We start from the raw sequence: 20,838 nt of genomic DNA, 5'->3' as shown, positions 1-20,838 counted from the left end.
ACACTGTCTCCACTCTAATCACCTCCCTTGTCCCTCAGTATAGCTTGTTCATTCCCATTTCAATAATATTTTCATTCCCTGGAAATTATTTTGCTTCTTTCTTGGTTCCCTAGATGGAAGACTGACACAAATCTAGTCCTAACTTCCTCAGAAAGCATTCCTGGACTTGACTGATCTCCTTTGGCCTAAGTTCACAGGGCAAAACAGCTATATAACTTACTTTAGCATTTAATTTTACTTTATTAGTTATTACTTTCTGTTGACTTTAGCAAACACTTAATGAGCACCTAGCATCTGTTAGGCCATGAGTGAGGCAGCAGTTGTCATTACAGAAAAAAGAACAGCTCATAGTTATTCCCCTTGAGAACACTGCAGCCTTGTGTGAGAGAAGATCCAACGTTCCAACATATTATGGCAAATATTAAGAAAGAAGGATGAAAGGTAGCCCTTGGAGTACGGAGCAGGGGAATGTAGCCCAACCAGGGGTTTCAGACAAGGCCTCCTTGACAACAGTTCATCTAGGCTAAGTGCATGTAGTTCCCAGCAAAGGGTAAGGCCATGGATGTATGAAATAGAACAATGGGCAGAATGAACTACAGGTAGTTTGTTTTCTTTCTCTAACTTAATTCAGCATTCCTGATTGTGTCTGTCTTTCTGTACTTATCACCAAAACTGAAAACCCAGTGATGGATGAGTATAATCTTCTAATGGTTGATGAAATATAGCATTGAATGTCAATTACCAAATCAACGAATCACCCCAAGTGGGAAATTGTAGCTCCCAATGTCAAATAGAATCCATCAGTTATATTTCCTTCTAAAGTATATTCAAATGACATGCTGTTTCTTGGAAATATATTTTGGTGTTTACTCATTCCCAGAAAATATGGAAAGATATTACATTCTAGCCTTCCAATAATGAATTACTGTTAATTAATAAAATAAATAACAAATTTAATAGACTATTACAGGAAAACACTATCTCTCCTGATGTTATTGCCATTAATTCCTTAAAGGCATGACACTTCATTAACATGTGCAGACAGAACATTCTCACTCAGGAATTAAAACGTTAAAATCTGTACCAAGTTTATAACCATATACTATTGTTAAATCTTACCAGACTAGAGATTCTAGACTTTAGAGTTATTTGGAGTGGAGAAATTTTCACACAATTTGATTAAAGGGTAGAGAATCTTAGACAGTTAATGTCATCTATGGGAACCTCAGATGGTACAGGAGGATAAAGTGGATGGCAGTTTCTAAAAAGCTTAGATCTTATAATTTTTTTTTTATAACATAAGAGAATTAGGAAAACAGAAAAGACGCTAGTGGCCTTTAAAAAAATCCCTTCCCTTCCCTTCTTCTATGAACTGAATGTTTGTGTCCCTCCAAAATTCGCATTTGAAGCCTAATCCCCAATATTATAGTATCTGGAGGCAGAACCTTTGGGAGATAATTAGGTCATGAGAGTGGAACCCTCATGAACGGGGTCCCTGTTTTTATAAGAGATTCTAGAGAGCCCGCTTCCCTCTTTTGCCACGTGAGAACACAGCCAGAAATTTGCAACCCAGAAGAGAGTCTTATTAGAATCCAACTATGCTGCCACCCCGATCTGGGACTTCCAGCCTCCAGAACTGTGAGAAATAAATTTCTGTTGTTTGTAAGCCACCCAGTCTACGGTACCTTGTTACAGCAGCCCAGACTGACTTAGATGTCTCCCCTCCCCGGCCCACCCCTCGCCCTTCCTCCTTTCTCCCTCTCCTCTCCCTCCCTTTTCATTACTTCCCCTCCCTCCCTCCCCCTTTCTTTCCTTCTTTCCTTCTTTTGTTCCTTCTCTCCTTTATTCCTTTCCTTTTCTTTCATCCATGTTCCAAGAAATTGTTACTCTATAGCCATGAAGAGTTTTGCTAGAGGAAAAGCGTAGAAAGAAAGCAAACCATAGTAAAGAGTGATGGGAGAATCACAAATGCAAATTACAAGCCTCCAAAAATATTTTTATCCAAAGGTTTCCCGTAATGTAATTTTTTAAAATTACATCTCACATATCTAAAGCAATGGGGGCTTCACCCTTTTTGTCGCAATAGGTATTCTCACAAAGAAAACTGTGATTAGAAAAAGGAGTTGAACAAATGACTGCAATACTTCCCCTTCCCTGGTATCCTGGTCCCCTTCTCCTTTTTTCAGTCTCAAAGACCACTTTCTAGGGTCCATGTACAATATATTTTGCCAACTTATAAAGGTCTGTGGTATTTCCTATTGTCCTCAAAAAAATAAACATGCTTTTTCCTACTTTCTAACTCTCAAAAAATGTCATGAAAGACAGCAGGGAATCCACACTGCAGCACACAGAAATCCTCCTCCAGCCAATATCAGAGTGAACTGGGAGTGTATTCCACAACTCCCAAAACCCACAGCAGTACCATAAAACTTCTGAGAACGCTTACATTTGCATTCACAGTCATAAAATAAAATAAAATAAAAAAACTTTGGGAATTAACTAAAACTATAACAACACAGCTGTTTTGCTGCTTTGCAAAATTAACTTCACAGTCAAGGCTAGTAATCTTTAGGCCCAGTTCCATATCTAAACAGTTAAATTTCCCATGAACTCAAGCTCTGTCTTTTTCAGCTCAATGAAGGATTCTTGTGAGTGTCTGGGAATCTATAAACGAAAAGTGGAGACTGCCATCACAGCGGTCATTAAGGGTTGCAGATTCATGTATTTAAAGAGTATATCAAAGCTTCTCCTTTCTTTTGTCATAGTCTATAATAATCTTGATGGTTTTCTTTGAAAAGAAAAAAGCCAGGATTTATTTGTCAGTCTTCTTTTTATCCTAAATGAGTAACATTCCGGATATGAAAGTTGGCTAGTCATCATTTCCCTTTTTGAATTCTTACATTTCAAACACTTCAATGCACAATACAAACAAGGCAAAAACTTACGACAAGTCCAGATTTTTTTTTGGCGCACAATATTCCACATATGCCACAAAGAAGAAACTGAAAAGGAAAAGAATAACAATTATTTCATATCCAAAGATAAGAGAACTCCTAGTTTTTAGTTTATAGTTCACTCATGACACTTTCTCCAGGGAAACTTGAAAATTTTACATTCCCATCAAAAGCTGAAAAGGAAAATACCTGATTTTAGAAGAGTAAGGGATAAAAATGCAAACTCTAATGAAAGTTTTGTGCAAAGTTGATATAGGTGATTGTGGAATTTAAGCAAAACTTGAACCTGTTTTACCGCCAGGCAAAAGGATGAAGTAGATGAATTTAGAGTTCTGTTCCTCCTGTCTACTTTCACTGTCTTCTTATCCCTTCCTATTTTCTCGGGAGAAAACTGGTATGATACATTCTTTAGTATGGCTGTATGGTACATTCCTTCATACTAAGTAATTAGAAATCAATGGGCTCTGCTAGAGGAAGGGAATATAACACACATAAAAAGAGAAGGCATCAGACAGGGAGGTGTTTTCTGTGTAGAGATATTCTTTGTACCTCTCAAACTGTGTCAGGTAAAATAGCTGCCTCCTCATTCTACCAGAAATGTCAGAAGAACACAACAGGATGAAGCTATCAGTGGTATGTAATTGCTTGTAAATAAGTACATTGGTGACATAATTGCTTTGCAAAAGCAGCTGCATGAAATCGTCTACCAGTTCCGCACTATTACACATTTTGGTTATCAGAAAGGGGTAAATTGTTTAATTTGGAGAGAAACGTTTAGGGCCATTTGTGCATACTTTTGCTGGAAGTAAACCATATAAGTAAAATAATAAACTCATTAATAAGGGCTTTCAGATTAGCAAAGAAAACTGAATATGGTTAAGCTTGTTTTCATTTGATTTTTCTTTTAAACGTTGCTATCTCAAGTCAGAACTAATAATATAAGTGGTTTTAACTGAGTATTTTACACATGAATAGATTTTAAAATATACACATCAAAATACTCTAAGGATAAGTAATATGCTTGTGGGAAGCACCAACAAAATTTGATTAAAAATAATAGGTAATAAAAATTTACCTTTGCAGGGAACTTTCCATACAGGGGAACAAAATGATTATAAAGCAAGCAATGATGCAGCAAGACAGATAAGGGATCACAAAGATATATAAGAATTTGGTATATAATATAGATGACCTTTCAAATTCATGGGGAAAACATCAGAACTATTTATTTAATAAACGTAATTGGGACAATTTGTTAATCTTCATCATCTAACATCATACATCAAATGCCTACAAAGCAGTTTGAACATTTAAATGTATAAAAAAATGTGGTAGGAGATGATAAAGTAAAAGATTTATATGATTTTAGAGAAGTGGGAAGGATTTTCTAAACATAGCAGCAAAGTCACAGACCAAAATGGAAAATACTTACAAATACTAACACATACAATTATAATTTTGTTAGTAAAAAATACCATAACTCTCAAAGGCAAAAAATAAAATTGGGATTATATTCAGAAAGTATATAACAGACAAAGTGTTGACATACTATATAAATAGATCTAACAGAATAATTTTCATACCATAAAACCATGAGCAGATAGAAACTCAGAACTTTATAAAATGTAAAGACATGCAGAATTTTCAGAAGCCTTAAAAAGCAACTTCTGAGTGACTACTTCTCACCCCTCTCTGTGTTCTAAGTCTAGATGATCTTGTCCTCATATGGACTCTTTCTTACTGATCCCATCTCAGACCTTTCAAGGTTATGCTCAAGTCATTCCAGTTTGGGCCAGTTCCGTGCCTCTCAGTGCTTCCAAGCTCCAAATCAAAGATTCAGCATGTCTTACTCCTGCTTCCCTGACTAACCCATTATTCACCCTGAAAGTCCATTCACCCAGAACTCATTCTTGAAATAATTTGAAAGCAGTGCAGTTTTGTGTTCCTTGGATCTTTTTGAAATCTATAAACATTGCCATTATTTATTCACAACAAAGCCCAAGGGGACCTCAGGACCATAAGCAGAGCTCTCCAACCTAACTGTCCATTCACTTGGTTGGAAAAACTAAGTGCAATAAAATTGCTTCTTCCTATTGTACCTCTAAGAAATTTGGGGAGGGGGAAGGTAGAGTAGGAAGGGAATCCAACAATGTTTTTCCACTCTCAAGCAGGCCTGCAGTGTAAATACTTCTGTTGGGTATCCAAAATCCACACTCCTTAGAGAAAACTAACATGAGAAAAAACAGACCCATGTAATGGGAAGTATACAAAATTATGCCATTCTGAGGAGGCTTTAAGGGATCCCGGCTTGAGTTTAGTCATCACAGTTTACAGAAAAGAGTAAAAGAAGCACAAAAAAGCAGTAAATAATCTCCTATTTTATTGGCTAACTTTACCCCAAGTCATAGCACCACAAGGGATCTTAAAAGATGGGAAACAAGCGGTCCAGACAGGTTTAGTGACTTACTCAAGGTCACACATCAAGGTCACAGATCACACATAAAATTTCAGGCTTAAGTGTCTAAGTTAATTTATTTCTAATAATGTAATGGGAATGCTTTTCAAAAGGACTTTTCAGTGTTAGTGCAGACTGCATTATGCTAGCAGATCCAGCCATAAGCATTCAATGACACCTCATCATCTACAATTGCACTCTTTACCCTTGCCATTTGTTAATTTTTGTTGTAATAAAAGTAATTATAAGATTAGTTGATTGTATCACAGTCTAAAATTAAGTGTACTTTACTATATAAGGAGTCTGTTATAGTATTTCAAGATACTATTTTTGTTCAACATAACTTTATCCAGGATGCAGAACACTGACCCACATTACAGAAATTATGAAACAAGTGAAAAACAAATTAGTTAAAAAAAAAAAAGTAAAACTGATAGCTGGATATCTATATCTCTGTCTCTATCCTGAATTAGGTATACAATTTTACATGAGAAAATATAATTTTATGTCTGAGAAGGTAGGGAGAATTATTTGCTTAATTTTAATTTTAATCCAGGGAGAATTATTTGCTTTGCTCTTACTAGGAAGTTATATAAATGAAGCAATCTAATGATAGGGCATCAAGGGCAACTATGCAATAAAACTAGTTAAGTCCTCCAGGTGGAATTTGTTTGATTTCAATTTAGATTAAATTCAATAGGTAACTAAGGCTGTGCCTCATTGTAGAATGAAATGGAGCTGTTATGGACATAGCATCCTAAATTTTGAGTGGATTTTCTTAATGAAAGGTCCATGGAGCCTTCTGCTGTTGCTTAGGACGTAGAAAGGCTAAAACAATACCACCTTAACAGTAAGAAAAAGTGAATAAACTACAGACTGATAACTTTTCTAGAAGTGAGCAGGGACAATGGAAAGCTGAGGGTGAGGCACTGACACTGAAAAAGTTCAGGTAACCACAGCCCTCCATAATGGAATTTGAAGACTTTGCACCAAAGATAATCATTGTTAACAGTAAAATCAATTCCTCACCAGGATGACTCCACCTTTCACACTAACAGCCTAAAAGAAGATATTAAGATAAAATACAAGATTTTGAAAGAAAAACTTGAATTTGTGCTGTACATACAGCCAATCTCTCATTTACACAAGAGATTACAAAGAGATGTGCTCATTTGGGCAAAAGAACTGTGGTAGGCTGAATAATGGCTCCCAATATACACACATCCTAATCCCCAGAGTCCATGAATGTTACCTTATATGGCAAAAAAGCCTTGGGCAGATGTGATTAAATTAAGAAGCTCAAGATGAGGAGATCATTGTGCTAAATGTAGGATCAGGTAGGTGCTGAATGTAATCATAGGTCCCTTAAGAGGAACACAAGAAGGTCAAAAGAAAGTTATATGAAGACACAGAGACAAAGATATTTGAAGAGGCTACACTGCTGGCTTTGAAGATGGGGGGAGAGAGCCATGAGGCAAATGATGTAGGTGGCCTTTGTAAACTGGAAAGGTAAGGAAATGGGATTCTCCCCTGGAGCCTCCAGAAAGAATGCAGCCCTGCAGACCCATTTTAGACTTCTGCCTCCCAGCACTGTGACAGAATAAATTTCTGTTATTTTAAGCCACTAAGTTTATGGTAATTTGTTCTAGCAGCAATAGGAAACTAATACAGGCTTCAAAACATTATTTCACATGACAGTGTCTAAAAGAATTAGAAGCTGTTAAAAGAACTAGAAGTTGTTCTTCAGGAAAACAAACAGGGGAAGACATGAGTTAAGAAAGAAATATAGTAAGTAGCAAGAGCACAAAATAAAGCAAAACAGGAAATATTTTAAATAGAAATGTATTGATTAGAAAAAATAATATCAGTTTAGAATGAATATCCCAGGTGATGTTGGCATGAGAGATGGTGGGTTAGAGTTAAAGAGCATGTAAGTAAAATGTTCTAAGATTCTTGTATCATTTGGCAGAGTACTGGAGGCACTAATGTGCCAGATATCGATAGAAAAGTAGAAGTTTAAATTTGTGCATTAGAATATCAAAGACCAGAAAAATAAAAGGAGAAAAAAATACAACAACGACAATAAAGATTGAACCAACAGATGTCAGGAAAGTTTGAAAAATGAATGGAAATAAAGTGAAACTATAAAATAAGTTGGTGTAAATAATTTCAGTAATGTAAAGCAATCAGAACATAGGTGAATGTATTCAATTTCTCTAATAATAGGGAGAATAGAGAGAGGGAGAGACACTCTGCTAGGTAAAGAGGAAAAGATTTGTTAAAACTTTCCTAAAATGAATGAAAACCTCTTTCCTTACTGGTTTTCCCTTTCTCTCTCTCTCACTGGTTTTCCCTTTCTCTCAATGTCTCTCTCTCTCTTTCTCCTTCAGTCCTGACCTAGATGCTAGTTAATGACTTCCTTATTCCTATTTCTTTCTGTCCAAGAAGCTTATTTTGCGAAAGGACTAAGAGAAAAAAGGCTATTGTAGAATTTCTATTTAAATTATGTAATGGAAAATTTGGGAATCATGGTTGTAATGGAAGCAGATAAAAGCAATGGTTCTATCAGCTGGCTAGGAGAACAAGAAAGTGCTGGGCAGATGGGATTATGAAAGACAGTGGGCCAATCTTATTTTGAGACAGCTTATTAAAATTTTTCTCACGTAACATTTAACCACCTCAGGGGAATTAATTTTCACTGAAATTCACTAGCCAATTACAGAAGATATACACATTCGAAAATAGAAATGGTACTTTTTTCCCCTTCAAGATAATGAGATGAACCACAAATTGAACCTAATGCTTTGGTAACATTTACTGATTTATACAGTTTCATCAGAATTAATCAGTTTCTTTAAAACATACAGAAAAACTATTAGGAAAACACACAAAAAATAATAAGTGTTGAGAAATTGATTCAAAAGAAATCTCTCTGATTAAAATGGTATATTTCTCCTTGTACCTGGATTAAAAGTTTGATGATTTGTTTTGTTACCATCAGTTCTTGAATATTTTTACTCTACTTCAATCACCTATTAAAGAATAATAACTGAAGTCTAAGAGGATTATTTTGTAGTTTAGCTCACAAAATGCTAGTATGCCAAAGTACTTACTTCATAGTCTTCCTGATACTGTGCTGATATGATTTTGACTTTCTTACATGACACCTGGCTAGACTCCTAAGGATGTCCTCTCTGTCATGGGCTTCTTTTCTTTTGGGATCCCATTTCTCTAGTGACTCCAGTATCAGTATCAATTATATGTGTAAAATGAGGAAAGTTTATCAAGTTGGAAAGCCTGTCCGAGGGCAGTGATTCTCAAACCTGGCTGCTTATTAGCTTTTAAAATTCCTGATTCCGTGGCCAATTAAGAATCAGGATCTCCAGGCTGGGACTCAGGCATCAATATTTTAATCTTCGCAGGTGACTCCAATGTGCTCTCATGGTCTGGAATTGCACTCAATATGTTCACCTGTGCTTTGCCAGCAGGCCTACTCATTTTAGAGCTCTTCATTGAAGCAGTGATATTCCCCTTAATTACTCTCAGTGAGATACCAACAAATATGAAGCCAAATAAGGTGCTCTTCAAGGGAGAAACACAAAGTCCTTGTTCGTAACATAAGTTCAAAGTGTCACGGCTGTTTGGTCTCTAATGGTTCACAGAAATAGAGAGCACTCTTTCATAATTTTTAAGCTTATTCTACCCAGTGTCTTTCGTCATTGCTGATAGATTTTTCTCTTAATAGAAATCCTAATCTTCCCTAAATTTTCTGTGTTTTGTTTTAGTTAACTAGATCTAGAATTGAGCATGATACACTATTATCCGGAAGAATCTGACTAATTTTGTGTTGGGAATTAAGAAAATAGGCATAATAAAGAAACTGATGCAAATAATCATCATTGGAAAAATACTGCAAGGGAATAGGTTGAAATAAAAACATGATCAACAATAAAAACCAAAAAACTGAATTAACACTTGGGGAAAAGATCTTAACAGACATCTGTCCAAAGAAGATCTAAGGATGGTACATATGGAAAGATATTCACCATCATTTATTATTAAAAACTCATGAATTTAAACAACAATGAAATACCACTACACAGCTATTAGAATAACTAAAATTTAAAATAAACTGGAAATATCAGTTGCTGGTAGTGTGGAACAACGGAAATTTTCATTCATTCCTTATAGGAGTGGAAAATGGTACAGCTACTTTGGAAGACCGCATGGCAGTCCTTACAAAGCTAAACATAGTCTTTCCATATGATCTAACAATTGTGCCTTCAGGTATTTACCCATCTAATTTGCCACGTTATAGCAGTTTTGTTCCTCACTGACAAAAACTGGAAGCAACCAAGGTGTCCTTCAATAGGTGGACGGATAAACCAGGTATATCCATACAATGAAATACTGTTCAGTGATAAAAAATAAATGAGGTATCAAGATACTCAAAGACATGTATGAAATTTAAATGTATACTGCTAAATGAAAAAAAGCCAGTCTAAAAAGTCTGCATACCATATGATTCCAATTATATGACATCCTGAAAAAAGTAAGCAAAAGAGACAGTGAAAAGCTCAGTAGTTTCCAGCGTTTGGGGCAAGGTAGAGGAAATTGAATAGGTGACTAGGGGATATTTTTAAGGCAGTGAAACTCTTCTGTATTACATTGTAATTACGGTTCCATGACACTACACATTTGTCAAAACTCACAGAACTTCACGGCACAAAGAATAAACCTAATGCACGCAAATTTAAAAAATCATTTTGAGGGTCATGGAATCACAGGATGGAATGCAGAATGTGACAAAGCAATCTACGGCATAACAATGGATGTATGAAATGGTTTCCCTGAAGGAGGTGAGGGAAAAGATACTGACCTGAGTAAGTAAAGGCAAAAGAAAGTGTACATAAGCACCATACTCTGTCGGACAAAGTTGTTTCCTACAGGGTTACTGATTAACAATTCTGATCCTACTATATATGTATACTAAAATTGAACAATTATAGTAAATGGATGATGGACGGTGGGAGACAGGTTTCTTAGTATTGGAGCGTGAGTTTATAGATAAGCATGGGGAACAGCCTAGAATGATCTATATGGTAACAGATTAGCATTGTAGATAGCAGTGTGAAGTAATTTTTAACTTAATATTTATAAATATAGCTACATATAGAACTATTTATAGGTCTGTGAATATACACATTAGTATACACACATTTTCTTGCTGTCAGCTGAGAGGGCCTAGGTGTAATGATACTAGTAGCAAAGAACACACCTATCACTCGGCTCTTGGTTTCTAAAACTGTCCTCCAGTAAAAGGAATCACAAATCCTTAAAGAAATGTGTGTTCCTTGGAATGCAGCAGAAAATACATGATATGGGCTAGGAGCATACTATAGTGTCAGGAAGTATGGAGATGCTCAAAAAACAAACAAAAAACCCACACTGATTGAGGTTTGTCAGAGGGATACAGAGGCCAATTGAAAGAGCTCCCAATGATTAAAGCTGGAACAATTTGAGCAACAAAATAAATAAAATAGCATTAGATTGTGACCAATGAGTACAATACATATTCATGGGGCCATACTGATATAAATAAATGATTGGATAAACAAATACATAAATAACTATGGAGAAGAGACAAATCTATGCAGAAAAATTCCAAATATTTTATGTAGATACCTCACTCTCAGAGAGGTGTGGTCCACTCCCTAAGTGTGGTCCACACATAAAGACTTCCTTCCAAAGAGTATCATATGAAAAGGGGGGAAAAAAGAGTAACTTAGAGGAGAGATCTAACAAACATTACCTCAGCCAGGTGACCGTGGTCAACACCAGCAGCAATAAGTCATGTACATAATCAGTATGCCCAGTATCACTACTTTTGTTGAATACTGGAATGGAGCTACTACATAACTAGACAATGCAATTGGATAGTAGAACGAAATTAAAGGTATTAAAATTGGAAAAGAGGAGTTAAAACTATCATTGTTTGCAGACAGTATGATTAACTCATGAAATTTCCAAGAGAATCAACTCTAACATTCACTGCAAAAAATAAGATGATTTAGTAAGGTAGCAAGGCACAAATTAATATATGGAAACTAATAAATTAAGGTAGACAAACAACATCCTACTGGAGGCTGTAAGGGAAAAAATCCCATTTTCAATAAGAAATAATAAAATTCTTAAAAATACATTTATAATACAAGTTTTAATGAATAAAATAAACCCTAAAAACATTAATAAATAAGGTAATAGAATATTTTTACAAATGGAAAAATACATGATCTTGGATAAAAAGCTTTAACATAAAAAATATGCTAGTACTTTCTAATCTGTTAATTTAACATAATTCAATTAAAACAACAAAAGGATCAATTTTTTAACTGGAAACATGGTCCAAAAGTTAATATAAAAGAATACCTAAACTTTGTCAGTAAATCTGGCAAAGATGAGCAATGAGGGTGAATGTTAGCATCAGATATCAAAACATATTACAAACCCTCAATAATTAAAAGAGAATGACATTGACACATGAACAGAAAAACTGAACAGAAGAATAGAATTATAAAACCTAGAAATAGACAGAATGTATATGAAATTTAGTATATAATAAAATGTCATCTCTAAACATTTATGAAGAAACAGACTATTTTGTTAGTGGTGTTTGGACATCTGTGTATCCATCTGGAAAAAGAAATGAAACTAGATATATACACTTTATACTATATGACAGGGTAATAGCCTAATGTACTAATGATTTAAATTTAAAACTAAATCATAAAAATACTAGAAGAGGAATTATTTTATTACTTTGAAGTTACAAAGTCCATGAAATAAAAGACTGATTTGTTCAAAAATTAAAACAAGAAAATAAGCAAAAACCTGCTACATGGCAGAAAATTATGAACAAGTTTAAAGTGACAAACTGGGAAAAATAACCAGATTGTCATACATTGCTTGTGGAAAGATAAATTGAAACAGACTCTACTGAGAAGAACTTGTCAACAATTATCAAAATTTTATATATATATATGCATATATATTATACACACACTTACACATATACAAGCATATCTGTATATCTCATTTGCCTCAGTAATCCTGCATTTGAGAATTTATCAGATATAGCTGCAAGTGTGCAAAACAATCTATGTGTCAAATTATTTATTTTAGCATTGTTAGCAACAATACAAGAGGAGCAATCTCAATTGTCAGTCAGTAGAGAGTTGATTAAATTCAATGGACTTCTCTGCATCTATTAAAAACATGTGAGAATGTTCTCTATACACTGATATGGAAAGTTCTCTACCATATATAGTTAAACGAAAAAAGCAAGATGCAATATGGTGTATGTAATAAACTTTTTGTATAAAAAGACAAGAAATATTAATAATCTATGTACATATTTGCCCTTACACACATAAGGTAATTCTGGAAAAACATGTAAGAAACATAGAGTAGCTTTGATTATGTGGGCTGGAGAACTGATGCCAGCTGGATAAAGGAGACTAGACTTTTCGAATACTTCTGGTTATTTATTTTTAGGTCATGTACAGGTGTTACCTATTCAAAAAGTTAAATGAGTATCCCCCTGTTTGCTCAAGGCCAAATTATTATGAGGTATTAGGAAAGAATAGCCCATGAAGATTCATCCTTACTAGAGAATGACTTCCGTCTTGTGACTAAGCAGCCAAGATAAACAGATATATAGACAGGTGAATGACTCAAAGTTCCATGCCTCTTGTGAGTATTAAAAAAAAAAAAAACTAGCAAAAACTCCCCAATCTATATGTTTGCAGAATTCATATTTGGAAAGGAGGATGGCAGCCCATATTCTGGAGCCAAGGAGCTGTGCTAGTCTCTCTTCAATCACAGCACTAAGGCCATCATTTGCTTGCTTTTACGCAAGGCTGGTTTTGCCTGGTGAACTGAGTTTGGAACCTGCTACGGTCAGAGCTTTCAGGCACAAATCCAAAAGTGCCACAGAATAATTTACAAGAATTGGGTTCAGTCCTTTAGAAATTAATGGAGCCAATCATGGATAATTGTGATTGAAGGCTGAATGTGGTTTTATTCTCAGTTAAGTATAACGAATCATAAACCACTACATATTAAAGTAGATGCAGCTTCACCTTCAACGACCATCATATTTCATCTTTATTTAGAAAAGGTTTTGCAGTTCTACACATTCATAATAGTAGCGGAAATAAACCTTTTATTTTGCAAAGCATTTTGATATTCTCTCAACCCTCCAGAAGAAAAATGGATTGAAAAGGAATTTTGGGCTTCCCTGGTGGTGCAGTGGTTGAGAATTCGCCTGCCGATGCAGGGGACACGGGTTCGTGCCAAGGTCCAGGAAGATCCCACGTGCCGCGGAGCGGCTGGGCCTGTGAGCCATGGCCGCTGAGCCTGTGCGTTTGGAGCCTGTGCTCTGCAACGGGAGAGGTCACAACAGGGAGAGGCCCGCGTACCGCAAAAAAAAAAAAAAAATACAAAAGGGAATTTTGCTCCATGTTGGACAAGTAAATGAAGAAAAGAGATAATGGAGCAAAAGAACAGTTTTGAACCTCATATTACTACAAAAATGGAATTGAATGTGTTATTTCAGTTGTCATTACTGGTACTCTTAGGGTGAGAGATCATCTATTTTTATATCCAACTTTGCCATATCTCCTCAGACAAAGCTGTGCTTTTGAAATAAAGTTTCTAGATGACATAATGGAATTTCAAACTGAATGAATGAATTAGTAGATGGATGCATTAATGTATTTACAGTATGCATGGGGAAGGGCAGAAATTAATGAAATTTAGCCAATTCCAAGACATAACTGGGTGCAATTAGTCTTTTCACTGAATAAAATCGAATTAATTTTTGTTTTTATGAAACACTCATGATTGATCAGATTAGGTTAATTCTCTTATCAATGGTAGCATTTGAAAATAATTTGGATGTGTTCACCTTTTAAGTGTCACAATTGTAGCTTTGTGGGTTTCAAAATTTTCCTTCTCAAACCTCAGATGCTCTTGAGATGTCAGCATAAGTAGACATTTCAACAACAAAACAAAACAAACAAACAAAAACACTGAAAAAGATAGTACCTTGGCACTGAGTGATAATTGCCAGAAGTTTCTTTTTAAAGATGAGAAGTAAAAAAAAAAAAAAAAAAAAAGATGAGAAGTAGCTTCCCAAACTAGAAAACGTTGTGTTCTTTTTTAAAAAAAAAATGTTTAACTTTTTTTACTGTTGTATAATTGACATATAACATTACATGAGTTTGTCTTCTTAGTTCTGTGAGAGAGAAAATGATCTGGGAAAGTAACCAATGAGTATATACCCCAGGTGTTGATTCATTTTCTCTCAGAACCCCAAGCTTGGCTTCAGAATAGACCCAGAATAGTTTTTTCCCCTTTGGTGAAATTAGAAGTTGGGCAGTGTCTTAGTACTCTCATCTGAATGCTATTACCTACTATCCGCTGGTCTGATCTATAGTAAACTGTTCTGAGTGATAATAATGTAATTTCCCCTTTAATCACCCTTCAACCTTGATGCACACTATTCCAATCCCATTCAGAAATTTGCTCCTGGAAGAAATCCAGACGCTTTTCATTCAGTCAAGATCAAATAATGTAAACACAATCAAAGGACATCACAAAAAGCTTCAGGACATCAAATTATGAGAATACAATCTTTTTTAAAAAACAGAGGTCAATTGTTTTGTTAACTCTGTGGTTCTTTTAAGCCTTCTTGTACTACACCTGGCAAGCCGAGCACGTCTGAAAGCAGACATTCTAAAGCAAGGAGAGTACCTCATTTTCTGATTATAAGCAGTGGGATGTGCTGAAATGGCTATGACTAAATGGAGGTAAATTACTATCTTCATGTGTTCCTTCTGGGGAAAAAGAGAATACTATGGCAGGCAGAGTAGCATCCATAAACAGAGCTCCATCAAACCTTAGGGCTTATGCCACAATTAAAATAATCCTGACTTTATGTCCTCTACTTAAAATTCTTTATTAAGATCTCTCTCAAAATAAAGGGAGCTCTCCCCATCTGAGGACATATGTTTCACATAATAGTCCCGTCTGAATATGTATCCAGCCAGTTTCAAGTAACAAGATTTCCCCCAACACTCTTCCGATTTAGGCAGTGTGTAAAAGCTGCTCACGCTACATCCCTTTTTCTTCTCCAAGAACAGTCTTTGAGAATACGCTTGTGGTGGTCTTAACAACTGGACCCCCTTTAGCCGAAATGACTGAGTTACAAAGCACTGACTGGAATTTTTCCAAGAATAACAACCACAAGCCGTTTTTATCATAATGACATGGAGATAATTGTTATAAGTGCAGTCATGAGCCCCTCTTGAATCAAATGTTGGTGGTATAGGGTTCAAGAATCTGCATCTTGGATAAATTCCAAGGTAACTGTTAATGCTTCCTATAATTTGAGAACCTTAGCTGTAGAATCAAAGGAATGATTTAACTCTCTAGTTTGGCTTAGATGAGCTGGCCCTACCAGGAACTGGCCACCTATGGAGCCTAGCATAGGAGTAGTAGTCCCGAAGGGAGCAGGAATGGATGTCTAATAGAAGACTCTGAAGACTCCCTAGGCTTATATGGTCAACCAATCTTCTCTTTCCTGAAGGGTTTAAACTCTCATAGAAAACATGTCTGTTTCCATTCCCAGGTGTTAAGTCAGTTGTCAGAAGAACTCTAGCAGAAATAAGAGTGTTTTATTCATACGTATCAGCAGCCACAGAGGAAAAGAAGTTGACGTTGCTTTCTCTGGATCCTATTGGAGATACTTTATGCCTTTGCTTATCTTTGGCAGACTCACTTCTCGCATCAAGAAATGGTGGTGGGCTTCCCTGGTGGCGCAGTGGTAGAGAGTCCGCCTGCCGATGCAGGGGACGTGGGTTCGTGCCCCGGTCCGGGAAGATCCCACATGCCGCGGAGCAGCTGCGCCTGTGAGCCATGGCCGCTAGGCCTGTGCTCCGCAACGGGAGAGGCCACGGCAGTGAGAAGCCCGCGTACCACCAAAAAAAAAAAAAAAAAAAAAAAAAGAAATGGTGGTATATTGGGGCTTTTAAGGTCTTTTAAGCTTTTTTTTTTTCTCTGTTTCCCATGATGATGATTCATTTCTGGTGATCAGAACACCTAGACTGAAGCAAAGGTGGGGCTATCAGTATTCCACATAGAGCCTTGAGAATTGCTTTTTTACAGGGCATTAACAAAAGGGAAGTTTTCTTGCCCAACTTTCTCTGTCTCCCTGTCTCTTTTAATAGAGTCTGGAGCAGTTGATTAGTCTTGTGAAATAAACACAGAAAATTTTATTTTCACTCTGTGGTTCAGTATTATAATTTATATTACTTAGCCAGGCTTTCTCTGTTTGCTCCAGTTCTTATAATGAATATTTTGGATCAGGAAGGAAATTACAGTTTTCTTCCTGAATATATTTATGCCAGAGCTTGTCAGTATACATAATAGGACTATGAAAATCAAAAGATTGGAAAGGGTGAACTAGGATAAGGTGTTTCTATAAACCATGGGTAACCAATGAGTTGCAGAGCACTATTTACAACTCGCCTGACATTTCTAAGGGTGAAGTGTCCCTTCTCTCCACGTACCTATTTAATTTACTTTAAACTCGTTTTAAATGCCGGCAACCATCTTTCCTGTACCTGGTTCAATTTGATTCGCAGAGAGCCCTAAAACGTTGACAAGGTAAATAGGGAGATTTGTACATCAATTCTCAAAAGAGGTCATTAGAAAACATAAAATTGAAAATCGATTATAAATTTCTCATTGCCTAAAAAATCTTAAGTACGATCTTACAAGAACATGAATCAGGCTATTAAAGCTAGTAGATTCTAGGAAATGAATCTGGAGAGTGAGGTTTTTGAAGACCAAATTTTGGAAGGAATCATTGTAATTGAAGTGCAATAGTGGTGAAGAAGATTTATAAACTTAAGCTAATAAAAAGCCCAGGGAAGATGCTGCGTTTCTGAATTGTTTCAGAAGAGCTCTGAATGATGGTTTCTGAGCTTCATTGATTTATGCTATAAATGGGATGGCTTTCGGCTTTCTCTGGATAAGGAAGACCATCACAAAATAATTTTGAACCCTTATTCCAGCCTTCCATTGATTCATTTCTTTATTACTCAGAAACTTTATTATGCCAGTAGTGGCACAGACACTTACACGTCTTTGTAGTATTATAAGATGATACGACTGTGAATAAAAAATAACTTAAACTCTCAACACAGCCAGACAATAAGTGTTGGCTCTTAAAGAAGCAGAAAAATTAAGCCTGACAGATTTTCTATTTCCTGGAGTTAAGGTGTGCTTTTACTGAAAACCCCACAAAGATTACAGGAAGAAATAATAATGTGGCAAAAAGAAATAATTGTGGAACATAAAAAAAACACTTGGGTTATAGGCTTTGGAGAAAATATTAAATGCTGCACTCTCCATCAATATTCTTCAGCTCAAAGACTATTTGCCTTACTGGAAGGAAGTTTATAAGATGTCTTAGCAGATGAACCTTTATCCTCAACATCCAGTCTCTTTATTTTGATTCCTGTTAAAGAACCCCGAATGGAAACAGTTTCTCAAGTATTCTGTTGGTATAAATTCTCAAATTTCCATAGTTTACTTTTTCAGAAGTTCACAACACTTACTATTTGGGCTCTCTCTCCCAATACTTCTGGGAAGGCTGAAAAAACTCCTTAATATTTCCATTTTGTGGATGGAGGAATTAAGATGTCAAAAAAAATCACATAGCAAGTCAGTGGCAGAAGCTCAATGAAAACTGAAAACTGGGGTTCCCATATCATTGGTTTTTGTGCACTCCACCCTACTCCATATTAGCTCTAAGTATATTAGAAGCACCTTGTCAAAAAGATTCTTTTTAATAGACAAGGCATAAAATGTCCCCAGTGGAAAGCTTTTTTAGGAAAATCTCCCTGGTAGGAAGGACAGCTATATAAGTATGACTATCACCTTAGCTTTAACCTTCCCCTGGAAGTTTTTTATCTTTTTCCTCAATGCCACTATCATACTTAGCTTGAGGTTCCCAGCTACATCTGCAGCTCAGTTGTAAATAAAACCTAGCATAAAATAAATTCCTTTCTATTATCCCCTCAACACAACTAAAATAAGCTGATGTTTTCAAAAGAACTTGATAAAAAAACAAAGGGATACAAAAGCAAAATTAACAAAGCAATGTAAGATGCATGGAAATGGTCCCCTTCCTGGTGCATTACTCATTTAATATGCAGGCTGTGTTCCACCCCACATCCTGTTTGAAGGACCCCATACTGATGATTCCAAAAGGATATCAAGTCTTAGGAGACAAGGGGCCAGAGGCCACTGCTGTGGTCATCTGCTCCCAATTGAAATCATTCTTTGGAGAATTATGTGAATTGATTTAATAAAAATGGTGACTCTTTTGCATTTCATTCCGATTTCTATTCAGATTTTTAAAAATCAAATAACTCAGAGGATCTTTATTTTTATTTCTTTTAAAGTGCTGAGACCACTAAAATATCTGTCCATGACATTGCATGATTGCTGAAAAATAAACTATTCTTTTTAGCTTATTTGAACTTAAATGAACAGGTACATTTTGTGCTGCAGTATACACATATTCATAGGGTGAAGCTAGTGTTATCCAAAATTCTGGTCTTTAGCCTCTCTGGGAAATGGGCATAGCATAAAATGTTGCCTATTATTTTTAGATTTAAATTCTAGAACCAAGAATAATGGATAGGAGTTACATGAATGAAGATTTCCACTCATTACCAGAAAAATTTTTCCAATGAACAGACCTGTCCACAAAGTAGCTTAGGCTTCCTCATAAAATTAATGAGGTCACTTTGGAAATGTTTGGGAGTGACTGAATGACCACCTCTTGGGATGCAGAGGACCGCTTGGTACAGTTTTGACAAGGGGTTGAAGTAGGATCCTATGAAATATACTGACATTTTAGTTGAGAGTAATATACCACATGGCTAGATGATCAATTTTCAAAGAATCGGAGTTCAGTGACAAACATGTGGCACCATGCTATCTCTCTCTGATGAAAGAGAAGACATTTCAGGGTCCTCAGGGTCCTGAGCTATTTATTGTCATGACCATTAATTACCTCAGCAGGAAAGAAGGACTGCCAGATCTAGATTTAGAATTTAGAGGGTTTCTTCATCCCTGTGTTCCCAGCCTAGTTCTTTCTGGAGCTAGACAAATCATAGAACGGCCCTATCATGCACGGTTGGCAAAGTCTGTTGTTGTAGGGATTTTACCTTCTTAGGTTGAACCTCTTTAGGGTTGGGTTGAATGATATTAGTACTAATTGCTAGGACAATAAATATTTATTTAGGATTAGGGAAGGGAAATGTAGTATAATAGTCACAGTAATAAAAGAACATGCTAACATTTATGGAGCACTTGCTGGATACCAGCCTCTGGGCTAAACATTTTACATCTATCATCTAATTGAGTCTTCATGGTCACCTAAGAAAACTGACCCTATGACCAACATTTTTTCTCCCACATCACACAGCTGGTATGTGGCAGAACTCAAACACCTATCTTTCTGACTCTAGAGACTGAACTACATTAGGATTTTCCAATCATGATTTTACCCCAACGCTGTCAGCATTCATTGCAGTTATATTTCTTTTTTCTTTCTGTATTGGAGAAAGCCCTTGGGACAGCCATCAAAATAAGCCTTAAGTTTTCTCTTTGGACAGGAAGATATTTTGGAAGTGTGGTAACAGAAATCAAAGACAGCTGGACATTTAATGAAGATCAGATTTTGGGTGGTTATGATGCAATAGGAAGGGATGAAATAAATTCAGGTCCACGGGGAATTACTAAATTGTGATAACGGAGCTTTCCCCCCAAAGGCTATTGGATTCTTGTCTCTGAAGAAATATTTTTCTACCACTTGATGGCAGTAGCTACCAATTAATTTACAGGGTTGTTTTTCAATTTACAACAGAAATACTAGTCTTTAGCTGGGAGTGATTTCTTAAAATTTTTTCCCTTCAAGTAATTAACCTTTTCATGTAATTCATTTACTTCTACCAGTTCTTCTCCCATGTAGCTTTATGATAGTGATGATGATGTCTTGGATGTTATTTGGATGCCATCCTGCCTCTCCTAAGTTAAAGTCCTTTGATTCCCTTTAGAATAAAGACCATACGTAATTACTATAGAGAAGTTTCGTCCATTCAGCCTTATGGTTTTCAAGGTATTTATCGTGTAGCTGGCCAAAACAGGGTGATGACAGAGCTGGGTAAGAATGCATAGGAGGGCTTATCAAAACATAAGTGGAAGGAGACTTATAATCATTGACTTATTGAGTATTAACTTATCCACATTTAAAATAATCAAGAAACTTCAAGCATGTTGTTTCGATCC

At 36.0% G+C, this 20,838-nt stretch overlaps 1 protein-coding gene across 2 annotated transcripts in view; it reads right to left on the bottom strand.

Moving 5' to 3' along the window:
• Positions 1-20,838, bottom strand: part of TMEM196 (transmembrane protein 196) — a gene marked incomplete at both ends in the record, with an annotated part of 51,631 nt that overhangs the window by 5,401 nt on the left and 25,392 nt on the right. For both annotated transcript variants that reach the window (XM_082846202.1, XM_082846203.1), the window contains one exon: positions 2,946-3,002. In XM_082846202.1, coding sequence (XP_082702328.1) covers positions 2,946-3,002 — 57 coding nt within the window. The remainder of the gene's footprint in view (positions 1-2,945; positions 3,003-20,838) is intronic.

Source organism: Leucopleurus acutus (assembly GCF_964270905.1).
Source record: "Leucopleurus acutus genome assembly, chromosome: 9".
Taxonomy (NCBI): Eukaryota; Metazoa; Chordata; class Mammalia; order Artiodactyla; family Delphinidae; genus Leucopleurus; species Leucopleurus acutus.
Note: the sequence above shows the minus strand (reverse complement) of the source record. Positions and strands in the feature narration are given on the sequence as shown.